Consider the following 27,081-nt stretch of genomic DNA (forward strand, 5'->3'; position numbering starts at 1 on the left):
CAATACTTTGATTTTTATGAAGTACTGTTTTGGTATTCAGGTTCTTTGAAAAAAATGATTGCATGAATACTTGAATAAAATCTCAGCCAGAGCTCTTCTTCTTACTGTTTTCAGTCATTTTCTGTAAATATAGTGACAAATCAGCAGTGCTTTCCATTAGGTCTGAGCAATTTGCTATATATAAACTAGGGATGTAAAATTTGGAAATTTTTTTTATTGCAAATATTTTGGCTCATATTGCAAATTTGATATCAATAGTAGCTATTATTATATCTGGATGATAACTTTTATGTCTCATATTGATTAACAAAAAGCATGCAAAAACACGAAAAGGATTTTTGTAGACTATTAGCTATATGTAGAGCATGAATTAAACCGCTATTCTGACACAGTTCAAGTTAAAGAAATATTTCACTGTCTGCAATTTGAAAATGATCACTCCATGTTGATCACAGTTAATTACGTATACAAGGACAGGCGGGTGAGATACTCTCTCCATGCAAATCGCTGTTTCATTGCAAACCAGGTATTTTACATATAACCTGTTCTGTATGCTGAATTGCATTTTTAGGCATGTTGATGTGCGTTTCACTGCTTTATCTCATAAAACATCCCAGTTGTTTTAGGCAGTGAGGCTTTTATTTTGGTAGCAAACATTAGTGTTTTTAATTTGTCCATATGAGCTTTTTGTATGCTACAGCATTCAACTTTACCTGCTGAGTCAAATGTAAGAGAATGATAATGTTTGACATACAAGAATAAGTCAGGTTACTTGCAGCAAGAGAAGAACAATTTCAGAATGCACCAACATTAACAGTGTACAATAACTGTCCAAGGACGACTTCTTTTTAATTTGCTTCCTGTTTTGACATAATGTTTACAAAATGTTGGGATATGTGATTAGTGGTTTTTATTTTGTGTTTTATTTTGAAATTAACCAGATATTCCTTGTGTTTCTGTGTCTGTCTTCCTGTTTGAGCCGATCTGTTCTGCTCAGTTCGACGTGTGCTGGCAGCAGCTCCTTGAAAAAAGACTTGGTGCGTTCGTATAGAGTGGAATTGGGCTTCTTGGCTATGCAAGTCACAGACTTTGGCATGTAATATGGGTATACCAAGCTTAAATACAAAAGATGAAGTTTGCTCTGGAGTGCGTATCACAGACAGATGGCTGCACTGACAGACTACAGAGACATTACAAGTTAGAATAACGGAATAAAACACACTTTAATCTAATGTTATTTCACACAAGACATTTAGACATTTCTCTAAGAACTTAACTTACATTTCTAAGGTGTCTTAGACAAGAAGATGCTGCTATAAAAAAAGTCTAATCTGCAACACTGTCTTTGAGTTTGAAGATGTTAGAGGTGAGATTTTAGTGAGCAAAAGCAACAGGCAATGCTGTTGGTAAGAAATACCAGTAGTGAAATAAGTTCTGTGTCCTACTCTGACTGCAAATATAAAGTCATTTTGATTTTTTTTTTTTTTTTTTTTTTCTTTTTGTAAGTTTTTTATCATAAGTCTTCTTGCTAAATATGCTTCTCTTAATTTCAGTAGGGAGTGCTGTATGCTAGTTTTATAAAACTGATTAGATCACAATTAGATTTTTTTCCCAAATCATTCAGCTCTAGTACATAGATTAATCAAATAACCAGAAATGGCCAAATTAGTAGCTGTAGGGTATAGAATACATGAAAATAAGTGCCACATTGTTACCGTACTTGTAAACAATTCAAGAACTAGTGAAATTATGACAGACATATGAAAGCACAACGGTCATAGTGGAAAGTTATAGATTGTCAGTAATATTATGACTTATGTGATTTGCCTTCGAGTTACTGAGTTTGTTTGTTTTTCATTAAAATGCATGATAATGAGAATTGCAAAGGAATTTTAAGAAATGTTTGGTATCAGTATGAGGAAAATCCAAACAACAGTAACAAATGCAATTTATTTTTAAGTTTTCTTGATTTAGGACTAGATTTTTCCACAGCAGCATGTAGGCAGATCTTTTGAAATTAAATGGTAAGCAGATGAAATTATGTCACTGTAATTGTTGTAATTTGGTGAAATGTATCTAAAAGTGCTGTTACATTATTTGTGTAACTGAAATGCCCACTGCAAAGTAACTATTCTGTAAAATCTTCAGGTGCTGTACTTGTTTAGACTAATTACAGCCAGACAGAATCCTTTTTTGTCTGTTTTTTATGTGACTGGAGAGAAACAATAGAAATATACTCTAAATTTGGACTCTGGCCTCTGAAGCCACCCCATCCCAAAGTGTTATGCTTTCCATTTCCTTTTTGAGATGGGTCTTCTGTTGGCCAGAGGAATGTGTCTGACAAGTCTCCACCCTCATCCAACCAGCAGACAGGCCCTCCCTTGTAGGATCCAAGTTCACCACAGCCACCTGGCTGAGTGAGTGACTATCCAACAGAACATGGCAGAATACTAATGCATGCAGCTCAGTGCTGTTCATTAAACTGCTCAGGATGGGATAAATCTCAGGCTGATTGTGATTGCTTTGAACAGTTTCACTGTGTGATAACAGATAAACACATTAACAGGTGCTGTGTATTTTCTCTGAAAGATAACACTAAATGTGTTCAAGCGTTCAGCAGCCTTCATATGACAAAAGTAGCTTTTTTATGGGCCATCTATATACAAACCTGTTTAACCTGTTTATGTTTGCACTCTTTTTGAAATCTGATTCCATGATCACACTCTGCTTCTGTTCGACTCCACCTCTTCCTGTGTTAGGTCATATGTTAACACCTAAAACATAAACAATGGAGTCTCTGTGACAGTCAATCAGTGTCTGCTGAACAAAGTGTTAATAATTCCAAAGACATGTACAAAGCACAAGATATATATTTTGGTCTTTCTCTCTGTATGTTTACACAGGATCTAAAAACTGGGCCCCATGCCTTCTATGATCTGCGGCAGGCACCTACCCCTGCCCCAGCTCGCTCTCACTGTGTGTTTGGATTTGTTGTCTTTTTGTAGGCCTACTTACATTACAATCTCCCCAATCCAGTGGTCAGCTCACATTTTGCACTGGCAAGAGATTTCTCTGGTTTGCTTTTCCTCACAGCTGCTGACTCATTTCCCACATTGGTATTCTGTTGTGGGGAGGGGGATGAGGGAAAATAGGGGTTTAGTTTTGGGTGTGGGCATATGTACATCTGTGCGTGTGAGCGCATGTACCCAGACAGACCGCTGTAGTGGTTGAAGATAGATGAAAGGCCCACACATACTGCTGGGAGCTGGGGTTTGGGAGAATGTGATCACGTGAAGATAGCAAAGACGTCTACCTACCCACATCGCTACCTCAGTGTCTGTCAGTGTAAATAAGGAGAGGAGAAGTGGATTAGAATGAAATGTCAGATATATTAAGTTCAAGATACTGCTTTTGTCCCTCTGTGTTGTTGGAGTCAGTCTGTCTAATCAACAGTTTACTGTTTTGGGGTTTGGCTGATCTTAGCCTAGGCATGTGCTGAACCATGAAAGAATGGCTATTTGGTCTGATAGCTGGAGACAGTGATAAAAGTGAGCTGTGTAAAAGCTTGTCTGTGTGAGAGAGAGGCTTATAAAGAGATTGATTTCTGTCTTTTTCACAAAAAAAACAGTGCTTGAGTGATTAGGTTTCAGCACAGAACAGAACATTGTTCGAAAAAGGCCTGGGAGTCCATGGCAACAGCAAGTCAGACATGGGAGATTTTGGGGGGGGGGGCTTTCTGAATGGTAGGAGCGGCTCAGATACTGCTGAGGCCGAGGATGCAGTGGGGATGCCTATTTTCTATTAGCCTACATTCAACCGTAGTCTTTTAACTCACATGCTTCTTTATTAAAATTTTAAAGTTGTAATCTTTGACATTCTTTTTAAGCTTGTACAGAGACTTTCAGAGGTGGTTATAAGATGCATGTCAAGCAGGACAAAATGCCCTCATGCTTGTTTGTTTTAAAAAGTGAAACTCTCCAGTGTTCTGTTCATTTATTTAAAAAATACAAGTTCTAACTTGTGAAAAAGTGCAATGCTTGGATCATGCTTATAAAAGTATGAAAATAAATTTAAATGAGTGTAAGAGGAAGGAGAAGTACTGGCTTGGGTTAAATCCCTGTGAACAGCATTCCTGCCTGTACCACAGTGCTGCAGTTGTGTCCACAGTCAAATTTGTAATCTTCTTTCATTTGAGTTGGGAGGCTGCGTGAGACAGATGTGTGCCAGAAAAACAAAACTGTGCTTGTACTGTATATCCTGCTTCTTAGATAACAAAGTGGGGTTGTACTTATTATGTGAGTGAAAATCAGCAGCCTGTAAAACAGAATTAGTTGCAATAATTTACTTGGAAAAATTGAGCAGAGTTTAGTGTTTCTGGCAACCCTGCTATCTGCACTGTTTGGGCTTTGTCCAAAAGCTACAAAGTGAAGAGACAGAGGGAGAGAGTGATTGTTGGTTCATCAAGTCCTGACACACTGTAGGATCCAAACCCCAGGCTCTTATATCTAGAGTTGAGATATTTACTTTATTACATCATGCTTCCTCATCCCAAGGTTTTATCATGTCCTACAATCCTAAAACGGGTCATTTTTTATTTGGTTATCATTAAACATTAAATATCGTTAAAGTTGTAAGTTTTAAGTCTGTCCATTTAAAGCACAGACAAAGTCATACTTTATTCTACATATGCATTTATGGAAATGAAATACTGAACATCTTAGTAGGCATCCAGGTAGATCCTAGTAAATTACTTTATGCCTAAGAAATCCATTGGGAGCAATTACACTGTAGCAATAGGATTGTGTAAATTGTGTATATGTTTGATTTTATGGCCTCAGCTTACTTAATGTTAAGTCAGTGTTAAAATAACAGTAACTCCATCAAGATTATGAGGTATTTTGGTGAACAATAAGTATTTGTCTAAGGCAAAAATTCAAGGGGTATCACTTAACTTTCAGCTCCTCTAACCCTGTTATTCTTTTATGATAAGTTTCATATTTTTGGTCACCTGTTTTAAGAGGAATTTGAGGCCTGTGAATTTGTCACCTTGGGCTCTGAGAAACATTTTTTTTCTGCTGTGATCCCCAGATGGACTCTCAACTAATATAATGGAATAACTGAGTGACAACAGGTGGACATTTTTATCCATTTTGAGAACTGGTATGCTCATATTTGCGTGACTCCAGGAGTGGATTACAAATACCAGTTCTGCCTGTTATCAGTGGTATCCAAGGTAAATAGCAGAGATTTGTTGTGCATATTGTCCCTCAAAGCTGGAGTTGAATACAGGGTCAGGCTCATTGACTGAAGGTTAAGGGATTAGTTTTTCTTTGTATTGTTCTTTATTTTGTTGGTTTTTTATAGTGATAATGACAACACCAGTTGCCTCTGAGCATTGATCTTTGCTTCATCCACTGCTTAGCTCTTCCCAGCTGTGCCCTACTTTCCACGCTGCTCATGTTCTGCCGCACAGTGTGTATTAGCTTTATAATTCCAACCAGACAACAGGCCCTGAGACACATCCAGTGTTTATGCTCGGCCTGCCTGCAGAGTTCACAACTTCTTAAAACTTGGTTGAGAGTAGTAAGAGTATGCATGCATGCATCGTCTGCACGGTGTTGTTGACACTTGATGTACATCAAGTAAAATTAATTTTTCATGCAAAAAGAAGGGAGCCTGCTGCCTTTACAGTTGTTCTGAGAACTTTTGGGCTCATTTCCTCTGACACTAAACTGAGAGTACTGGCCACAGCCTAGTTCTGCTGGCACCTTAATTCCAGGAGCAGCTGCCCTAAATATGAGAGTAACTCAACCTTTTAGATGTAATTCTCTCAAATGGAGAATTGTTTTATAGAAACCTTCTTCACCCCCTTTTAATACCTGGTAAAGACACAAAAGGTTGTGTGTTAATGTGATGCACTTTTAATATTTTACTGATGCAGGTCTTCAGTACTTTCTCCAATGAAGAATATGATCGGCGTAACGATGATGTGGACCCAGTTGCAGCATCTGCAGAGTATGAGCTGGAGAAGAGAGTGGAGAAGATGGACGTGTTCCCTGTGGAGATTGAGAAAGGTCAGTTTAGCATTATTTAAATGTATCTGCGTACACTTCCTAAAGATTCTAACAAAAATGGACTTCCTTATGTTTTTTTGTTTGCATGTTAGAGGGCTGTGAAATACATTTAAAAGCCACCACCTATTTTTATGCATTTCTCCATTTATCAAAGCATCCATATTTGCTCTGTAACAGGAGACAATGGACTTGGCATCAGCATCATAGGAATGGGAGTGGGAGCCGACCAGGGTTTGGAGAAGCTTGGCATTTTTGTGAAAACCATAACAGAGGGAGGAGCGGCTGAGAGTGATGGACGGTAAGTTGAAGCGCTGACTTTTTAGAAAAAGCAAATTCAAATCACATTTTAGTTCAAAATATATATACAGTGCCTATAAGAAGTATTCACCCCCCATGGATGTTTACCCTTTTATTGATTTTATAAATCAATTGTGGTCAATATATTTTCCACTTTTTTGACCAAAATAAGGCCAAAAAAACTCTTGTCAAAGGGAAAACATTTTTAATGTAACATAAGTGACTACATTAACATGCACCCCCTTCAAATTAGTATTTAGCACTGAAAGACTGTCACTGTTGTGACAGCACTGAGTCTGAGTGGATAGGTCTCAAACAGGCTTGCACATGTGGACACTGCAATTTTACTCTATTCTTCTTTGCAACACTTAAGCCCTCTCAAGCCCAATAAATCTTTGCCCAAGCCATTTTTTCTTGCATACTGAATAAGATTGCCCTCCAAAATTTTCCTATATTTTGTTACATTCATTTTGCAGCATCCCCACAGCATGATGCTGCCACCACTGTGCTTTACAGCACAGATTGTGTGTTTGTGATGATGTAAAGTGTTTGGCTAACAAAGCATCTTGTCTGATGGCCAAAAAGCACCATTTTGGTTTCATCAGACCAAAGAACTTTCTTCTCTCCCATGCCTTTTTGGTGAACTCTAGTCAAGATTAAAATGAGTTTTCTTCAACATTGGCTTTGCCACTCTCCCATAAAGCTTTGACTGGTGAAGAACCCAGGCAACAGTTGTTGTATGCAGAATCACTCCCATCTCAGCTGCCGAAGCTTGTAACTCCTTCAGAGTAGTCATAGATGTCTTGGTGGCCTCTCTCACTAGTCTCCTTCTTGCACAGTCACTTAGTTTGTGAGGAAGGCCTGATCTAGGCAGATTTACACATGTGCTATAATCCTCCACTTCTTGATGACGGATTTAACTGAATCCTAGGGGCTGTTCAGTGCCTTGGAATTTTTTATTGTATACATCTCCTATCTTATACTTTTCAATAACCTTTTCTCTGAGTTGCTTGGGGTTTTCTTTTGTCTTCATGGTGTAATGGTAGCTAGGAATACTGATTAACCAGTGACTGGACCTTTCAGACACAGTTGTCTATACTGCAGTCACTTGAGACACATTCACTGCACTCAGGTGATCCCCATTTCACTAATTGTGAGGCTACTGGCACCCATTGGCAGTCAGATAGGTCAGTCACTTTAAAGGGGGTGAATATTTAAGCAGGTGTTGATTTAATATTAGCCTACATATTTTGTTAATTGACATTACTTTGTGGAAGTCTGTTTTCACCTTGACATTAAAGAGTATTTCTGTAGCTTTTTAGTCAAAAAAGTCAAATTCTATTGATCATGAGTGATTTATAAAATCAATAAAAATGTAAAACACCCAAGGTGGTGAATACTTTTTCTAGGTACTGTATATAAGCAACGCCTACAATGTTTGTATAAAACCGGAAATACAGCACACATTCTCTGTAGACTGCACAACCACAACAAGTCTTAATGTCACACTCGAGGAATTACTCATCCCCTGAGGGCTCAGTGACACACAAGACACAAACAACTGGATTTATTTATAACTTCCCAAGGAAGCTTAAGAAAATAGTCCTCTACTTCTGTTTCCCAAGCATTTTTTTCCAGATTTATTTCATCACCAGCTGAATGGAGGATACTGTATTTTTTCCTTGGCGAGGATGTGTTACTCCACTGTATTTTTAGGATGTCTTTTTGTAATTTCTGTCTTCTGCATCTCCAGCATACAGGTGAATGACCAGATAGTAGAGGTGGATGGTATCAGTCTGGTGGGCGTTACCCAACTGTTTGCAGCTACAGTCCTGAAGAACACCAAAGGCACAGTGAGGTCAGCTCAGTCTGTTTAGTCCAAATTAGAACAACCATCTTGGACATACCTTGTTAGAGAACAAATCAATCACTGTTGTCCTATTTAAAAATCACTGGTAACATTAGACTTTGAGACTGACAAATTGATTTATTTTCCTTTGTATGGATTAGGTAATGGGAAGTATTGTTGCATGTCAATGCTTTACAATAGGGTAATTATTCACCTACTCATAATGGGAACAAGTCCAAACCTCATGACACAGGAAACCTGTAAAATGTTTCAGTATACCTCTCTTTTACACACTGCATCCTAAAAACAGGTTCCTGATTGGACGGGAGAAGCCAGGGACACAGAGTGAGGTAGCTCGCCTCATAAGTGAAACACTAGAGCAGGAGAAGAGTCAGCAACAACAACAACAACACCTGGATGACCCCTATGAACACTCAACAGAGGAGGTGAGTCATCTATGCAGGAAGTCACTGGAAAGCCCAGTCACTGCTCAGGCTCATGCTGTGTTCATGTCTTGTTGGGTAGTAGTCAATAATTATGATAAGATCTCAAATTAGCCATTTTTGAGTATGTCATTGTGGAGGTTGTATGAGTGCAAAATCACTCGTGAGGATTAAAACAACAGACTATGGCTGATGTGAGGCATCCATGATTATACCTTGAATGTTTCTGTGAATGCTCTTTACAAGTCAGAGACTCACAATTACGATAACTCTGACATGATATGAACATAGCATTACCCCCTTTGCCACACCTAGTTTGAATCCCACTCAGCTTAACCAGGAGCAGGGTGCAGCTGGCTGTGAGTAAGCCATGTGTCACAATTCTTCTGCTGTGTCGAAGGTGTTCTTTCAACTGCTGCTTGTCTGCAAGAGTTGTGAAATGTTTGCGTTCTGAAGTTCAGGCAGCCAGCCACAAGCCCCTGGTTTTACAGAATTGAGACTGGGCAGAGAGCACATATGTGGGATTTACTGGAGCAGAAAAAGGAATGTGGCTGAACTGAAAATGAGGAAGTGGTAACTGTCAGCATGAAAGGTGTGATTGTGGTGTCGTTCACTGAGAATAATGTTTACCGTAATGTCCGGGACATGCTGCAGTCAGTCAAACTGACCATCACTGTTTGATTATGATGTACTGATTATAATGTTTCCCCCAGACTGTCGGGATCAGTACTCCTGGGAGTGTTGTTGAAACATGCTGATCATGCTCTAAGCCTTGTAGGGGTGTGCTGTTGTTTGCACTGCATGATGCCATGTGTGATGCCATATTTTAGGAGGAGCGCTATGAAGAGGAGGACGGGGCAGATGAGAGGATTCTGTGCTCCAATTTCTCTCCAGGTCGGAACGTAGAAGTGTTTGAGCTGCCTGATTCAGAGGCTTTGTTTATGCCAAGCAACATGGACAGCTCTCAGATGGCCTTCAAGTTCAAAGAGGTATCACCTATACTCTGACTCCTGTGTGAAGAAAATAGAAATCAGAGCATTTAATTTTCTGTTTAGACCACTAAATCTAAATTTCACCAATTAAAAGATTTTGCCAAACTTAAATTTGCCTTTTTTCTTCATAGCTGCAGCTCAAACATGGCATTGCCACAGCAGAAATAAGTCAACTAAAGGAAAAGGTATGATGAAACTGAAATCACATTTTCTTCTGATTTTTTTTTTCATGATGTCAGAAATATCCGCTCATAATAGAACTAAATTAAATGTTAGATAAACTAAATGCCTACATTTATGTGAAATTTTGAGAATTAAATCAAATGAGCTTTATAGTTCTGTTAACATTAAAGTTAACGTTGATTGCTGACCTAAACAAATTCAGTTTAAGAGTACCAAGTAATGTCACCTTCTCTCTGCAGCTAAGAGCTTCTGAGGAAGACAGATCCCTGTGGGAAGCCAGGGAGTCTGCACTCGAGCAAAAGATAGAGGATAGCAACGAAAAAATCCTGAAGTTGGAGAGTTACTGGCTGGAGGCCCAGACTCTGTGCAAGAGTGTGAATGAACAATTAAGTGAGGTGCAGGCCCAGCATGAGACCCTGGACAAGAAGTACAACAAAGCAAAGAAAATGCTCAAGGACTACCAACAGAAGTAAGTTTTTCTCAAGTTACAAAAAGCTTCTCTGTTGCAGAGTTCTTTTGGATTTACTGGTTTAATCAAGGCAGTTTTATTTTGAATAAAAATGCTGTTAAAAAAGTATTTATTCCACTTATTCAGTTATCAGTCAACATAATATTATATTGTCAAGTCCAAGTACGTGAGAGAGTGATTTCAAATGATGTGAACTATGCTTGTTGTGTTTGGTAGCCATTTTATTGGTAAAAACTACAAGCAAGGAGCCAAAGACTAAGCTTACCCAAATACAAATGTCCCATACCCCTAGTCATTTATTCTGGTTTTATTTACTGAGGTTTTGAGATGCTGATCTCTGAGGTTTCTGCTGCCCCCAATACAAAGGCCTAAAAGAAAGTTTCTTTGTGGTGTCCAAAGTATTAAACATCAACAATTGAAAGCCTGTCCAAGAAACAATGATTTTGTTTCTATATATGCAGAAAAACAATGAATTTTTTTTTTTCAATCTCTGTAAACTGTGTCTGAAATGTTGTTTTGACAGTAATGTGAACCTCAGAATAAACTATGGGTTAACAATCATTCTGAATGATGAGAGTAAAGTCTCTCAAAATCCCCTTACACTGTGCTTAGGATATCTTTTTTTTAAGATTTATTTTGGGCATTTTTGTGCCTTTATTTGATAGAGGAAGACAGTGGATAGAGTTGGAAAAAGGGACGAGAGTGGGGTAGAGACATGCGGTAAAGGGCCTCAGTCTGGATTTGAACCCAGGCCGTACGCATACATGGGCTGGCCAAAAACCACTAGGCCACATAAGGATATACTTTTTTATTCGTGCAAGACACTAAAGCATGGAAAAGGAATCCAGAGTCTATAGATTTGAATATCCTGTCAGGCAAAAAGGATCTAGGACAATGATACTCAACGCTTGGCTCTGGAGCCACATGTGGCTCTTTTGTGGTGATTTGTGGCTCTTTTATGTCTCAATTTGAATATTATTCCCCCAGAAAACCAAGTCGCATTAATCAGTTTGTTTTCCACACTTATACAGTAAACTTTAATTGTCAAACTTAATTGTCAACCTTCTTTTTTTGTCTGTATACTTCTGTTGCCCTTATTTGCATTTTTTTGCCCCATTTTGCCACTTTTAAACCATGTTTGCTGTGTTTTGCCCTTTTTGCCACTTTCTACCAATTTTTGCCACTTTATCCTGTTTTACCCTTTTCACAAGTTTTATGCCTCATGCCACTCTGCTGCTTTTTGCCAATTTGATTCACTTTTCACTCATTTTGGCCTCATTTTTGTAACTTTTGGATGATTTTTGCCATCTATAACTCTTTTTTCTCTCTCTCTCTTCTCTCCCATTTTTTGTCACTTTTTACCAAGTTTTTGCCATTAAATGCTTATTTTGCCTCTTTTCACCCATTTTTTGCCACTTTTTGATCATTTTTCTCCACTTTTCACCAATTTGTTTGTGGCTCCTGCAAAGGTATTTTTCATCACTTTGGCTCTTTGGTTGAGAAGGGTTGAGAATAGGCCTGGGCGATATGGCCTAAAAATCATATCACGGTATTTTTCTTGCCTTTGACAATAACGTTATTATATCACGGTATTACAAAATTAAAAAGAGATAATGCTTTTTAATCCAAATTCAAGTGTTATTAACCCCCTTCTCCCCTTAAAACAAACCTTTTATGGCATACTCAATTTATTTCTAAGTATAGGAACACAGAAAACATGTTTATTTTTTTAAGTTTCTCTAGGTTTACTTCTGTCTAATTGCACTCCAAGTTTGACATTTCATCTCTAACCTGATGAGGTGTGTGAAGCTGCTAATGACTTGAACATATTTCCCAGTGAAGGCGTTCACAATAAAAGCGTTTCAGAAAAATAACAGCCGTGTACTTTTATTTTGAAGAGCTTGACGGAAGTATTGTGTTTAGCATAGTTAGCTTAGCTTTGGCTGCCGTACCGGGGAACACGACTAGTTTACAGCAGCTTTTCTGACCTCATTTAACATCGCAGCCTGTATCTTTGACTCACTGTGGACTTAGAAAAGAAAGTCATAAGTTAAAATAGACTTTTTGTTTAAGCTGTTGTAAGAGGAAGAGCTGCAGCACTAGGCTCTGGAACCAGCCAAAGCAGCACTTAGCTTGTGTTACAGGCCCAGGCAGGCTGACAGAGACAGCACACTGACTTAGTTGCGGCACAGCCGTCGGACTTTGAGAGGAAAAAACACTTGTTTTTGCCTGCTAACTCACACTGAGGCAGATACGATGACGTCATTAACAAGCATTATCGCGATTGGTCGGTAGAGTCCAAATCTCTACTGTAGGCCAAATTTATATCATATATACCGTCTACCGCATATACTGCGCACCCCTAGTTTAGAGACACTGATCTAGGATCTTAAGTAGTTACTAGGTGGTTTATCAGGATGAGTAGTAACTGTTCAGTCCTGAATGACTAAATCAACTTAATCTACATCATTCAATAATCTGATTTAAATGTTATTTAGCTCATCCTGTAGAACCAGATTCGAACCTAGAGCAGAACATATGTTCAAGATGAATGACTGATGGTTCACTGCTTTTCCTTGTTTCCTCCTCAGAGAGATCGACTTTGTGAAGAAAGAGGAGGAGCTGAAAAAGACACTTGATGAAAAGGAGAAGTGGTACATGGAGCAGCTGGAGAGCTTGCAGAACAGGGTAACCTCCAGCTCTTAGGCCACAGTCTTCAAGAATACACAATAACACAAACATTGCAATGAACCTTTAGTGTTGTCCACAGATAGCTGTTCTGGAGTCCAGTGGAGCCTCGGGTGCGGAGCCTCAGAGTGGTCAGGACTCTGCAACAGATGGGACGTTAAGCGTCACAGACTCAGTCAACAACTCACAATCTGTTGACTCACTGCTAGGTACAAGGAGTCACCAGAATGAAATTGATTTGATAGCGGAAACAAAAATATCATACTTGGATAGTATCATCTGTTAAACATTTACAAGTCCACATCATCAGCTCCAGTGACCCTTGTTAATGATTAAAATGGTGGTTGGTATGTGATGATTATTTTTGTTTTTCTCTTTTGCAGAGCAAGACTGGAGTGACTTGGTCCCTGAGACTGAGCGCTTGGACACCAGTGCACACAGAGCAAAGGGCCTGCTGGCTCAGAAAGCCAAACGTCAGCCCCCTTCTCGGAACAAACTGAAAGAGAGCCTTGCTGTGACTTCAAGTTACTCTCAGGTCAGCCAGGATACTGAGGCCACAGTTAAAGTATGAAACTGAAACACTTAAGCAGGTTTATGCTTAAAAAGTGATCCCAGATCAATTAAAAGGTGACAGTCTATGCCTCTCTTCTGAAGAGGAAACAGAGCAGCTGTTAACTTGAGTAATGTTTAACTTTGAAGATATGAGCTGACCTGTCACGTCAAACAAGGAGGGATTTTATGCAGGGAATGTAGTTGGCAGTTTGACCCTCACTGCTGCTGTTGCTCAGCTGTCTTCTTGTCATGTTTAATGGAAAAGTATAGAAAACTCAGATCTTTCAGCAAATAGAATTAGCACTGTGTGACCTGCTGTTGTGCAGCTGAAGCCTTAGTTTCCCTTGGAAAAAAATCTGAATTACTCACAGCTGTTCTTAACACAAAACAGGGATTGTTCCGAAGTGTCTCTTTCCTTTACAATAAAATGAAAAAAAAATATGTCTGTATTATAAAACAGGAACTTCTGACTCATTAACGTCTATAATGATCCTTAAAAATGTTGCTTTTGCACCAATAGGTATACTTTGAGCTTGATAGAATGATATAAGTGGCTGTTATACAGTTAGTGCGTACCAGACTGAGTTAATCAGAACTGAAGATCAGAGCTTTTATGTTTTATAAATAGTGTCCGTCTCCTCTTCCGTGGATTGTCCTCATAAATAATTAGCTTTGTCCCCACAGGAAACTGAAGAAGACGAGGAGGAGCAGGAATCTCCCAGGAGGAGGAGGTCTATCCAGGAGGCTCTATCCCTCCCAGTGCCTGTCTGCTATCCTGGGAATGGACAGAAAGATGATCCAGGAGAGACAAGAGATGTATCCAAGAGTAAAACAGAGCTGTCCAGCAGCCCGTCTTTGTCTCACTCACTGGGAGACAGTGTTGAAAGCAGCGGGAGCCCCTCTCTGTCCCCTCCAAAAGACACCTCATCACCACACTCTCCCTCTCAGTTCATGCGCAATGTCAAGAAGAGGGAGTCCAAAGGCAAGGGCAAAGAGCTCAAAGGTATGCAAGACCAAAACGTGATGGCTTCAGCACGGAGGCTCTCTGCTGCATTATTACTGAACCTTGTTATTAATGTTTGATTTCAGAGGAGCTAAATGAAGCTTCATCAGCAGGGAAACCTAAGAGAAGATTTCCAGACTTTGGGTGAGCCTCAGTAGTCATCGCTATCATGTATTTCCCTGTGAGCACAATTTCTCCATTTACTAACTACAAATATTTGTTTATCATCAGGGGGCTGCGAAAGTCTGGTGGAAAAGGAAAAAAACATGATAAGGAAGCAATGAGAGCATCACTGGACAGCAGGTATGTTATATTTTTATTCTTAATTAACAAACTTAAAGTTGACATGTTAGATTTCAGTTTTTTTCATTTTTGCAACTCTAGTTTGAATCTTTAAACATTAAATCCCAGAGTTTCAGCTGTAGTGCATCTGCCATGGAAGGGAGGGGGGATAGGACACTCCCACTCCCTCTTTCATGCTATCCCCTTATCATGTAAAACGTGATCTGGAGCTTTTCCACTGTGCCGATCCAAGCCAAGCCATGCTGATTTACTTTTCCATCTGTACTGGGCTACACTGAGCCGCATCCATGATGGCCCTGCTCTGGAGCAGGCCCCAAGTGCGGCCACCCCGCCTCCAAGCAAGCTGTGGTGATGTCTCAATGGTTTTTCATAGTTTAGGGATGCCTTGCAGACATGCTGCAGTATACTTTGAAATACCTCCCAGATAAGCAATACAAGAAGAAACTTTGGAGAAACAGTTGGTGCTTCTTCCTGTGGTGGAACAAAGCAGTGCTTACAGAAGCGCAGCTATTTAACAACATCAACTCAAAACGCTGCACCATCAGCTCGATGCGCCCTCAAAGAGTAGCTTGGTTGTGGTGAAAAAGCGAATCCCCAACGCACTGGACTACAGTGCTGAGTCGAACTAAGTATAGCCACGACCAGGGCTCTCACTGTTCTTGAGAAGCATTAAAATGTCTTAAATTGAACTTTTGAAATTAAAGGCCATAAAAAGTCGGACTAAGTTTTATTTTATTAGAAAAAGGTCGTTTAGATTTAAGAAGGCACTTTGACTAAGATGTGTTTTTATCCTTTTTTTATGTTTTAAATTTTAATCTTTTTTTTCACATTGTTTAGAATCAACTTAGCGGTCCTGCTAAATTATATTATGATAAATGTGGAAACAGTGTATGTCTATTAAATAGAGGTATTAAATGTGCCAAAGATGATCAAATTTGGGCATTTACGGCCTAAAAATGTCTTTGTCCCATAACATTTGACGTTTCATAAACCGTGTTTTTTGGGCCCTGGCCCAGTGTACCGAAAAATCTTGCATGCCTTTCATTTTTGGTTGGTACTGCTAACTAGTGACTTTAATGATCATTTTTTAATAAAGATGGTTCAAATTGGAAAATGGATGGAAGAGATATGATAATTTAGAGCAGTGGTTCTCAACTGGTCTAGCCTCAGGTCCCTCCAGTCTCTCTTACCACCAATCAGGACCCAAATTTCCCCCAAAATTTTAAGAACACATGTTTTGTTAATTTAATATGTTGCCGTTCTGAGCATGATTGGACCAAGTACATGATATGAAAAATGGGCAGAAAAAAATTGATAAGTTTTACACCCTCTTTCCCATCATTATGTGTAAATTTTTGCTAATTTTGTAGAGATCTGGAGAAATTACTCCATTATCATGAGAAAAGTAGCCTTATTCATTTCAAGAAAGGGAGATAAACTAGTTGAAATATTGACCAAACATTTAAATGTACCCAATTTCATGGTAAAACAGGGTAAAACAGAAGGTATCGATGCATGTCCATTAAGGACTTTAGGACTTTTTACCACCATTCTTTTTTTTTTACAGACACCTATATGCAACCCACTAAAAACGGCTCTGCAACCCACCTCTGGGTCCTGTCCCACAGTTTGAGAACCACTGATTTAGAGGACATAATGGAGTTTACTATCGACTTTCATTTAACTGTAACTGTTGAGCTCTGTGGTGACGACAGATGGTACAAGATACAGTTGAAGAGTTATACCAGACAGTTCAGTCCTGTAGAGGACAGTCATTATGCACAATTTTAACACAAATGATTGAAAAGATTTTGACTTTAATTGATCAACAGTACAGCTAAATCCCCATAATACATATGTCTTCGTCTAAAAAGGTGTTGTGATGGTTTAGTCACTCTTAAAGCATTCCTGCAGATGCTACATATCATCAACTAACTCTGTGTTGGTTTCAACGGCAGTACTGATGAATTCTGTGCTTCTGTTTGGATGTTAATATTTAGCTTTCTACTTTCTTGCTCACAAATCTTCATATATCCACATTTATCTAATGGTTATTGTTGAGTCGTTGTTAAAGGAACTTGTCCTACAATAAGCTGACTCATTTGTAATCTGTAGTGTTGTGTTGCTCTTTTTCTCCAATGTCTAGGGGATCAGCAGAGTTACTGGAGGAGTCTGGAGGGAACCTGTCTCCTGCAGATTCCATGACTTCCATCCCCACCTGTATGCCCTTCTCCTGGTTTGGAGACAAAGAGAGAGACAGGGATAGAGATCCCTCCTCTTCTAACAGCAGTCTGCCATACACTACTGAGACCAGCAGCGAGCAAAGCCAAGACCGCAGGAATAAGGTATGTTGGTGAAGCTGAAAACGGAGCGTAAAAGTAGCCACAGGTTTGTCCTATTCTGTATAGTATGAATAGAATTCAGATAAACCAAATGTGCAGGCTTGTGTCATCCTCACTGTAAGAGTAAAACTAGTAGACCCATGATTGGAAGCTGCTTACAGACACGTGCCTTTTTTTGGTTTGGTCTAAAAATGAGCTTCAGCATACATGAGCTACCATAACTGGATCCATATGTAAGCCTTCAGAGAGAGCAGGGATGATCTGGTGGCTTTTCAATGAGCTTGCAAGTAGTGACACATCAAAAGCATCCAGAGAAATGCACTTACATCCAGGCTGCGGTTGGGCCAAAGCTCCCATGATGCCATTTAATGAGTTCAAGACAGACCAAGCCCGGCGGGAAGATATGATCACTTAAAGAAAAGTTATTTTCTTAGTGCTGTTTATGTCAGGCTAATATTTGTAACACTTTCCTGCCTGGACATTAATCTGTGAACCGTGTTTCCTTCACACAGACAAATCTCTCCTGGTCCTCTTTATTCAGTCGATCAGTAGATTTGGTACAGTATAAACACATTTTTGCTTCACCTTTGATTCTAGATGACACTGTAGAGCACTAACAAATATGTTTGAGATGAATCATTTCTCACCTCAATACATCCTGCCTTATGTATTGAAATGTTCTCAATTTTTGTAGTTGGTATGTGGTGTCATAACTAATCACTCACAGACACAATAGAAAGATTTGTCTTGTATGACACGATGAAGCCTAAAGTAGTTTGTGCAGGCTCATTGCACCAGCTGATTAGAAGCTTGATTTGTGTTTCACATAACAATCACTGCTACACTGTAGCTAACTTGTGCTGTGCAGCTTGTTTTAATTCCTAAACCTGTTCTAGGATGTATGGCAACTTTCAAGATGCTGGTGCAACAGCCTGCAGTTCAGAAAAATATTCACTTTCTTATGATTCAGTTATTAGTGCCTTAATTCAATTGAATCACTTTCTCTGCTGCTTACTTGACTAAACCAGAAACATAACCTCATACCTGAAACGTGTGTGCTTGTTTCTACCAGTAGAGGTAGTGTGGTGGTAGTTGCTGTAGATTAGGAGTTGTTGATGTAGTTTGGTGGTGGATTGGTTTTGTCACTGCTGTAGTAAGTAGTTGATCTTTTGTCTTTTGCTCACGTTGACTATTAAAAGTCATTCACTGCTCACATAAATGACCAAGATTGCTGCCACTGCATTAACAGTTTTTATCATTAATCCTAATAATTCAAGTTTAACTCATCCCTTACGTCTGTTATTTTGTTTGCTGCTCCTTGGTGTTGTTTACTTCAGTAAATGCGTTCCTTGTTTCCACTTGTTCCAGAGTTTTTCAGTCATAGATGATTCTAACCCTGCCAGTCCCAGTTCAGACATCTCTGGGTTAGTCGCTGAACCCAATCTGTCTGGGCGCTCACACACTTTAATCTTCTCTTCCAGCGAGGTGAGTGCTCTCCTTGTTTCAGTTACAAAAGCCGTGTGGGACGCCTTGATGCAGCTGAAAGGGGACATTCTCAAGCATGCTCTTTGAGCCTCTCCCCGCTTCCATAGCTGAGATTAAACAGTGAATGCAGAAGGAGCAGAGCAGAGCTGCATGTGTGTGTCAAGGCTGTGTTAAAACAAGTGTTGTGGCTCAGCTTTTCTTTAGTCGGCTGTGATGTTCAGAGCTCGTCTCTGTTAGAAATGTCAACCAGTGCTTTATGTTCTTTACAAGCTTTGGCAGACCACAGAAAAATGTTGAGTGCCCTGCTGTCCGCTCGCTGGTGTTTCAGCATCTGCTCTTTTTTCAAATGCTAGTGTCAAGTGTCTCAGTCTTAGTAAAACAGTATACAGATGCACACAGAGCTGCAGCTGAGAATGGGTTTGGTATTTTGTTGTCATGCTTGCAAATTTATTTATTTATTTGTTGTGCCAGCTTGAGGCATTTGTACTTTTTTGCTCTGTGTAAGTATTTATTTTTGTACAGATCTACTGTTGTTGTCTTTACTTTTGTTTCTGGTCCTTTACCCCCTCCGTCCTCTTGTTTGTACTGCTTTTTAGGCTTTTGCTCCACCCATTGTGTCAAATATGAAAAAAATTATTGTACACCAGGAATTTAATTTAAGATTTATTTAAGCTTTTTTTTTTTTTTTAAATTTCCATTTTTTTATTAAGAACAGAGCCATAACATTCCCTATCACAACTCGGCCACAAGACTTCCTGTTCCCTTTTTTTTTTTTTTTTCAGAAAAACAAAACAAACTGAGCCAAAAAGGAGGTATACAACACAATAATAATGATAATAATAAATAATCAGTGAAGTCCTTGGCCCTTGGCACATTTTCATAAATAGCACACCAAATAAAGATATATAATAAATGAATAAATAAACAAAAATTGAAAAAATAATAATAAAACACAATTAAATTGAATGAAGGAAAAAAAAAGTTTTGACATCAGACAATTGTGTAAATATTTAAGCTTTTTTTTTACAGAATATTTTTTCTGAATTTCACCACCTGTCAGAAACTTAGCACATTGAGCAAGGAGTCCAAAATTATTAACAGTAATCACTTTTATATTTTTTGCGGATCAGGCTGATAAATTTTGGATAAACAAATAAAAGCCACAATTTAGTTGATGTCATGAAAAAGAAAATACACATTTAAATCTTTTTAACATTTACTATAAAATGGCTAAATATTTCAGTTAAGTATATTAATTATTAATGTTTTTGTAAATTAATTACCTAGTTTTGATTCAGTACAATAGTAGTATATTATCTGTTATCATTCTTTCATGATTCAGTGTTACTTTCCCAGGATATTAATAATATTTTGTCTTCTTATCAACTTTAACATGTTTTTTTGTTGTTTGTGTCCTCTGTAGACTCTGGATGATGAACCAGTAGCTTCAGGTAAAGAGTATCAGTGGCAGAACCGGCCTGTGTGGGAATGGACCAATCAGCAGGTCTGTCACTGGTTGATGGGCATGAATATGGACCAATACACACCTGAGTTCACAGCCAAGGGAGTGGACGGCCAGCAGCTTTTACATCTGGACAGTGACAAGTTAAAGGTAGAACAATCAAACCTCCTCTTAGTGTTACCATTTTAAAACGATGAACTCTGACCTTGTGCTGTAATACTTTAGTACTCAACAGATTTCATTTGTTTGGCTCTGCCAGCTTCTGACTGCCACCTTGTGGCTGGTGAGGTTTTCCTTTGGAAACATAAAGATGTAGATGATTCAATAATTCCCATTCTCTCTTTTATTAGAGAGAGAGGGAGTGTTGTCATGTCATGACTCAAACACATAAATAAGAGTGAAACTTAAGAAATTAGAGCATTTCTTATTAAACAAGAGCCTAGAGGGCTTTATATTTCATGTGTTTTGTGTTTTAGAAATTTCTACTACACTGACACATTCATCTATTCATGGTGCTAGTTTAGAACAGTGGAACCAATAGAGCTGCCTTTAACAGAGAATTATTTAGATCTGAAACTGCCAGCTGATCAAATAATAAGAAAAATCCATAAACTTTTATTGTTGATGATCTACAGGAGAGGATTAGGGCAAGGGGTGAAGGAAAATATTGCAGTGCACTTCAAGTTTAAAGATGAAGGGTCCAGAAAAAAGTTGAGATGTTGACAATAAAGTCAGATACAGTTTTGAGACAAAAGTTGAAATGAGAATAAAGTCAAAGCTTCTTACTAGAACTACAGCTGATCTTAGACTCTGTGTTTATAAGCTAGCAGAGACAAAACCTCTCAGTTCTTAAGGTTAGTTTCACATGTTCATCTGTACTAGGCTGTTTGTAGAGATGGTCAAGATTCCCTGTTTGTTGTTGTGTAATACTGTTCACATGATTAGTACTACCTGTTGACCTCTGATTATTTATGAATTACCCTGTGATGTCAGTGTTTGGTGCAATGCATTCACTTGATAAAAAATGCGATGTAAACAAATTTACTGATATTTCTGAAGGAAATTACTTTATTATTTGCAGCAAACAGTCCATTATCAATCTTCCTTTGCGCTCCCATTAAGTCAGGTCTGTCATCTGTGCATTTGTGCAGCTGATCAGACAGAAAGAGGAAAAGATAGATGAGCCCTGTTGTGTCCCAACTGCAGGGCCACATACAGAAATATATAGGAATGGTGGGGCCGCTTTCGCATACCAAACCTTGAGGATATTTAAATTAGTAAAACCAGTCTAATATAGGTAAAGACATTCGTAGTGATTGTGAGTCCTCATATCGGTAGTTAGTGGTTGATGAGGCAAATAGCGAATCAATTCAAGGCCTTTTGGGGAGGCCAATCAGATGTCAGGGGGCCTTGGTTGGCTACCACTGACTATGCTCCTGGAATGCTATTGGTGCTGCCGTTTCCTGTGGTGATCAATTAGGGCATTATAAATTAAGATATTTTTATTTTGGTTGCCAATATGTTTTACCATTTACAGTGTCGTCTTGGTTTAGTCACAAATTAAAAAACACATCAACAAATGCTTCTTGTCAAAATGTTTGTTTACAGAATTAGCATGTTATCACCGCCTTGTGCTGAAACAAAGAAGTATAATAGAGTCAAGCAAAAGCTTCATTTTCTAATGTGGGCCATATTCCAATATATTTTTTTCAATTTACTGCAGGCCAATCAAAAACAGATCATGGGCCACATTTGGCCCCCCAGCCATAGTTTGGATACCCTTGCCCTACTGTATAAAAGAAGTGAAATGTCTCATGCTAAATATAAAGGTTTTTTTGTCTTTTTTACTTTTATGCTGTTGATGTTATTATGTTCTTTAATTTTGCTTCCTCCTGTGCTTTATAGTTTATTTATTCTTTAAAGCAGAAATGCTAACAGAGATTTACCTGAAAACTTGAACTAATTTTAATCTTGGAATTTCACTGAATCTCTTTCTCCTCCAGGCACTCGGTGTGTCGAGTCAAAGCGACCGTTCAACCATCAAGAAGAAGCTAAAGGAGCTGCGTAAAGCGCAGGAGAAGCTGGAGAAACAGAGAGAGAAGAAGGAGAAGGAGGGTCGACGCAGCGGGAAACTGCCAGCCAGTACCGACTCGGTCTGCTGAGGAGGACGTAGCTCGACTTTAAATGATGCAGCTCATGAAGTTTATCGCTCACAGAAGCCTGAGCAACGTGGCTTATTCTGTTGCCATGACGTTTTTGACACATGGAGGCTGTCAGTGATGTTCCTGGGCTGACTGAGGTGCCAGATGTGATTTATGTTCAAACTGCAGCTCATTTTTCATCACTTCCAAATATTTATCTAGATTTCATATTATTTTAACTGGTTGTTTTAAAGTTGGATACGTGACCAAAAATTAACATTTTTACCACTATAAAGCTAGAGGCTGTTACTAGAAGACCGTTTAAGATCAGGTGTAGAGTTTGCAGATCATGCACGTGTTTACCTATGGAGGTCAGATGTATTCTGCTTTATCAGCATTTTATATTTTTGCTAGAGGAACGGTTATTGTACAGTCAGATAAAAGCACTATATTTGTCTTTTAAGCTTCAAAGGGCCACAAGGTTTTAAATGTATGAATACGTTTTATACATGTGCCTATTAACTGCATATCTTTTTTTTTTTTATACTTAAAGACCATTGTCCATTTTATATGATCTAATTTCTACTAAGTAGAATAGCCACGCTGTCGATTTGCTGAATGAAAAGCAACAAACAAATCACATAGGGACGATGTAAATGCTGCTCTCTCTGTCCCTGACACGGGCTGTGCGTCACTGAGACGGGACATTGAATTCACACAGCATGCAGGTCTGCTACACACACTCCTCACAGGTTTGTAAGACACGCCTACGACAAGGACTTGTGTGAGTCAGGAGCACAGCGCCACGTATGAAATGTGAGGCTGAAAGATGAAATATTAACAGCCAGACTTAAGTGCTTCTTCTTTTTCTTAAGCATGACTCCATGTCCTGTAAAGAGTACGACATGCTGGACGGCAAGAAAATCGTGTTTTCGCATCTTCAACCAGAAAGACATTCTTGGTACATACAGCATCAATAAACTAATTCTCACGTTGTGTTTGTTTCAGTTTCCTTTACTATCAAAACTATTAACAGATTATTGACATTAAGGACATAAGAAAATGTCTGCTTACTAAGATTGTTGAGATGTTTGATATTTTTCAATACCAGGTTTTAAAATTACACAATCTGATATCTCAATTATCATCAATATCAAAAAGTACTAAAGGTCTAACGAGACATCTTTGTCATACAACAGGTGATTAATAAAGGCATGAATCCTCCAAAAAATATTTGCTAGCAAACTCAGCCCATCTTTACTGCACAAATACACGAACAACATCTCAGCATCAAAACGTTACCATTGTTTTTGTCTTTGTTGACCATGCAGGAGTCTGCTTGCAATTTTTGATACTTAAAAATGAGAAATTACCCAAATTTGAGGTCCTAGGTTTTGTGTTATTATTGATTTATCAAAGCAGTTATTGATGCTGTTTGATTATTGTTCATATTGTACCGAAGTTTAAATGCTGGTCTCATGTCAAACCTGCTGACACGGTAGATTCATGATTTTCTGCTCTTGAGGCTGTGGCTAATTTTAGTGTAGATACAGTATAATACACGTGTTTGGTTTATTTTCTATCTTCCGTAATGTACTTATTCAAAATGAACACTACCTAGAAACACAGCCTCACTGGATATCAGAGACCTGCGTCAATAAGGAAGTCTACATTTTAGTTTAATGAGGATAAGTTTTAATCTTTATAGCACTTTTATATGACAGCAGTGTGTAAATTCAGCTCTGTTTATTTAAGTCTTACATTAATGTGGAAAATCCATGATCAGCTGTAAAAAATGCATTCACATGCCCTCCTATGATTCATCCTTTTGGATAAATACTGTAACACTCTTGCTATAATTGCAATTAAACACCTTCAAGTAAATGCTGTGAGCATTGACTTCAAACATTCGTCACCGCACATTTCAAACTTAAGACTGCAAAGTTTAAAATCAGCCCTTCCAGAGCCTTGGCTCTCAACTGTTGGGTTGGGACCCAAAAATTGAAAGCCATTTTCAGTAAGTCATGGATGTGTGCCTGGAAAACAATGTGGCAAAAAGTCTATGACGTGCTTTTATTTTGGAGGATATTTTTCCATCTCTTTGTTCAATCACATCTTTGTTGCAGTTCAAGTTCAAACTGCCCCATTTGTCATGAAAAACATTTGGTTGTGATTGAAATATTTAAGAAATTTGGGTCATGATTTGTAGTTGAGGAGGTTGTTGGTCCTGACGTCAGACCAGTTGGGAATGAGCGCTCCAGTTAAGTGAAGGCACACCTAAGATCAACCACAATCTTAAGGCACGCCATGTTTGTATCCACGCAAAAACTGCCTCTTTATCAAAATCCTTACTTGATGTTTAGGTCGAAGTTATCGTGCATGGTTGTTCAAATTCACAACGCACACCTTGACATGCCTTCAGCCGGGGACCTCCAGCAGGCATCGGGCAGTTTGTGGCCGAGTGCGAAGCGGTCAGGATGAGGGTCAGCACCTCCAAGTCCGAGGCCATGGTTCTCTGCCGGAAAATGGTAGGTCTCTCCCTCCAGGTGGGGAGGGCATTTTTGCCCCAAGGGAAGGAGTTCAAGTACCTCGGGGTCTTGTTCACAAGTGAGGGTAGAAGGGACCGTGAGATCGACAGGCGGATCAGTGCAGCATTTGTGGCATTGCAGACGTACCGCACTGTCATGGTGAAGAGGGAGCTGAGCCAGAAAGCAATACTCTCAATTTACCGGTCGATCTTTGTCCCAACCCTCACCTATGGTCATGAACTCTGGGTAATGACCAAAAGAACAAGATCGCAGGTTCAAGCGATCAAAATGAGATTCCTCAGGAGGGCTCAGCCTTAGAGATAGGGTGAGGAGCTCGGACATCCAGAAGGATTTTTAAGTAGATCTGCTGCTCTTTTGCGTCTAAAGGAACCAGTTGAGGTGGTTTGGGCATCTGATTAGGATGCCTACTGGTCGCCTCCCTTAGGAAGTCTTCGGGGCACGTCCAACTGGAAGGAGCCCCTGGGGTAGACCCAGAACTTGCTGGAGGGATTATATATCTCATCTGGCCTGGGAACGCCTTGGAATCTCCCAGGAAGAGCTGGAAAATGTTGCTGGGGAGAGAGATGTCGGGATTGACTTGCTTAGCCTGCTGCCATAGCGACACGTCCCCGGATATGTGAAAGAAAATGGATAGAATATTGATACAGATACATGCTAAAATTTCCTTTTTTTTCAACATACATTTTCAGCTGTATTAGTCTTACTTGCAGTTGTTGATTAAAGCAATCTGTTGTAGCAAATTCAAAACTTTTTGTACCTCTTATTTATCATTTTCTCACTTAATGATGAGAAACTTATGTAACAAAAGCCCAGATAGACAATACCAAAAATCCAGCAGAAAAAAAAAACAATTCTAAGAGGTCAAATTTATTGATCTTAAATATCAAAAATACCTGTGAAAACTCATGTCTCTTTTGTTTTTGTATTGTTGTAGTTATTATTATTATTATTGTTGTACAATTTCCCATGGCACACCAAGGCTTGCATTTACATTTGAGAACCACTGCTCTAAAGTTAACTGCTGTGATCCTTTGTCTTTATACGATACATAAGAGGAAAACTCTTAGCATGACTAACAGAGTGACAAAAAGTGCTGATCTTTTAACAAACAAAATCCACAAGGTTAATAGTCTGTTTTTATTGAACATGACGCATAAATGTAACTGTTAACATGGAACCATGAAAAATAGCTTATCAAACAGGATGAGTCCCAACCACATAAACCAGAAATACTACGGCTGTCAAAACATTAAAACTTAATCATGAATAATCTCAGAATTTCTGTAGTTAATTGTGATTAATCACACACTTTTATTGCATTTTAAAATTCAGTTATTTTGCATTTAAAACAGTTTTTTTTGTGTCTTTTTCTACTGTCCTAAACCAAGGTAAAAGACTTTCTGCATTTATAGGTAGATTGAAGATTTTAACATAACTTCCCCACAAAACAGGAACTTGTTATGGATTGAAAAGGAAATAAGGGCATGTCCGATAATACTAGGTGCAGATGACTTTTGAATGTCCATCGAGCTATCTGTGAGTTTTTAAAGGGAAATGAGAATTTAAGGAGCAGTGGCGGATTTAAGCCTTGTTCACACAACGTTATGCTTCGTTTTTCGTTTCCTTTTTCAAATAGTTCCATGTTTTGAAAATCTCTGTCTTCACAAGACCACAGGGAACACAAAAGCGCTGTAGTGAAGTGATTTACTGCACAATAAAACTCTCTACAAGGCCAGTAATGCACATTCACTGTTTTTCATGTGTTTTTGGCAGCGTCTAACATTTTTATTACACACGGTTGCATGAGAGTAATTTATCACTAAATCCTCCTCATCACCATTGTAGCATGGCAGCAAAATTTCATGGCTCACATAGACACTAAAATGCTTTGCTAGACCAGTAATGTTATGATGAAGATATCTTCTGAGACTGTTTATATTTTCCACAAACAAGTTTATCATCCACAGCCTTTCATTTCTGGTGGATTTTTTTTCAGATAGTGCAGCGCTTCTTGCTTAAAGCGCAGCAGGAAAATGATAGCCTTTTCTATTTCCCCTTTTTCAATTTTATCTGCTTCTTGGGAGTTGATACATTTTTTAAGATTTATTTTGGGGCTTTTTAGTGCCTTTTTTTGACAGAGGAGGACAGTGGATAGAGTTGAAAGTGGGACGAGACTGGGGAGAGACATGTGGCAAAGGGCCACAGGCCGGATTCGAACCTGGGTCACCCACATACATGCGTCTTAGACC

General features: G+C 38.8%; 1 protein-coding gene across 4 annotated transcripts in view; it reads left to right on the forward strand.

The window, feature by feature from the left end:
- Positions 1-23,279, forward strand: part of ppp1r9ala (protein phosphatase 1 regulatory subunit 9A-like A) — a 32,416-nt gene extending 9,137 nt beyond the window's left edge. Inside the window, exons 3-20 of one of the 4 annotated variants that reach the window (XM_041807009.1) lie at positions 5,942-6,074; positions 6,252-6,372; positions 8,125-8,229; positions 8,531-8,666; positions 9,494-9,652; positions 9,787-9,840; positions 10,078-10,307; positions 12,899-12,995; positions 13,078-13,204; positions 13,379-13,530; positions 14,232-14,550; positions 14,637-14,694; positions 14,782-14,853; positions 17,000-17,198; positions 17,708-17,752; positions 18,564-18,680; positions 20,104-20,292; positions 22,146-23,279. In XM_041807009.1, coding sequence (XP_041662943.1) covers positions 5,942-6,074; positions 6,252-6,372; positions 8,125-8,229; positions 8,531-8,666; positions 9,494-9,652; positions 9,787-9,840; positions 10,078-10,307; positions 12,899-12,995; positions 13,078-13,204; positions 13,379-13,530; positions 14,232-14,550; positions 14,637-14,694; positions 14,782-14,853; positions 17,000-17,198; positions 17,708-17,752; positions 18,564-18,680; positions 20,104-20,292; positions 22,146-22,304 — 2,472 coding nt within the window. In that variant the 3' untranslated portion in view covers positions 22,305-23,279. The remainder of the gene's footprint in view (positions 1-5,941; positions 6,075-6,251; positions 6,373-8,124; positions 8,230-8,530; positions 8,667-9,493; positions 9,653-9,786; positions 9,841-10,077; positions 10,308-12,898; positions 12,996-13,077; positions 13,205-13,378; positions 13,531-14,231; positions 14,551-14,636; positions 14,695-14,781; positions 14,854-16,999; positions 17,199-17,707; positions 17,753-18,563; positions 18,681-20,103; positions 20,293-22,145) is intronic. The other 3 variants (XM_041807011.1, XM_041807010.1, XM_041807012.1) reach the window with 3 other exon arrangements.
- Positions 23,280-27,081: the final 3,802 nt, after the last annotated feature.

Source organism: Cheilinus undulatus, linkage group 15, assembly GCF_018320785.1.
Source record: "Cheilinus undulatus linkage group 15, ASM1832078v1, whole genome shotgun sequence".
Taxonomy (NCBI): domain Eukaryota; kingdom Metazoa; phylum Chordata; class Actinopteri; order Labriformes; family Labridae; genus Cheilinus; species Cheilinus undulatus.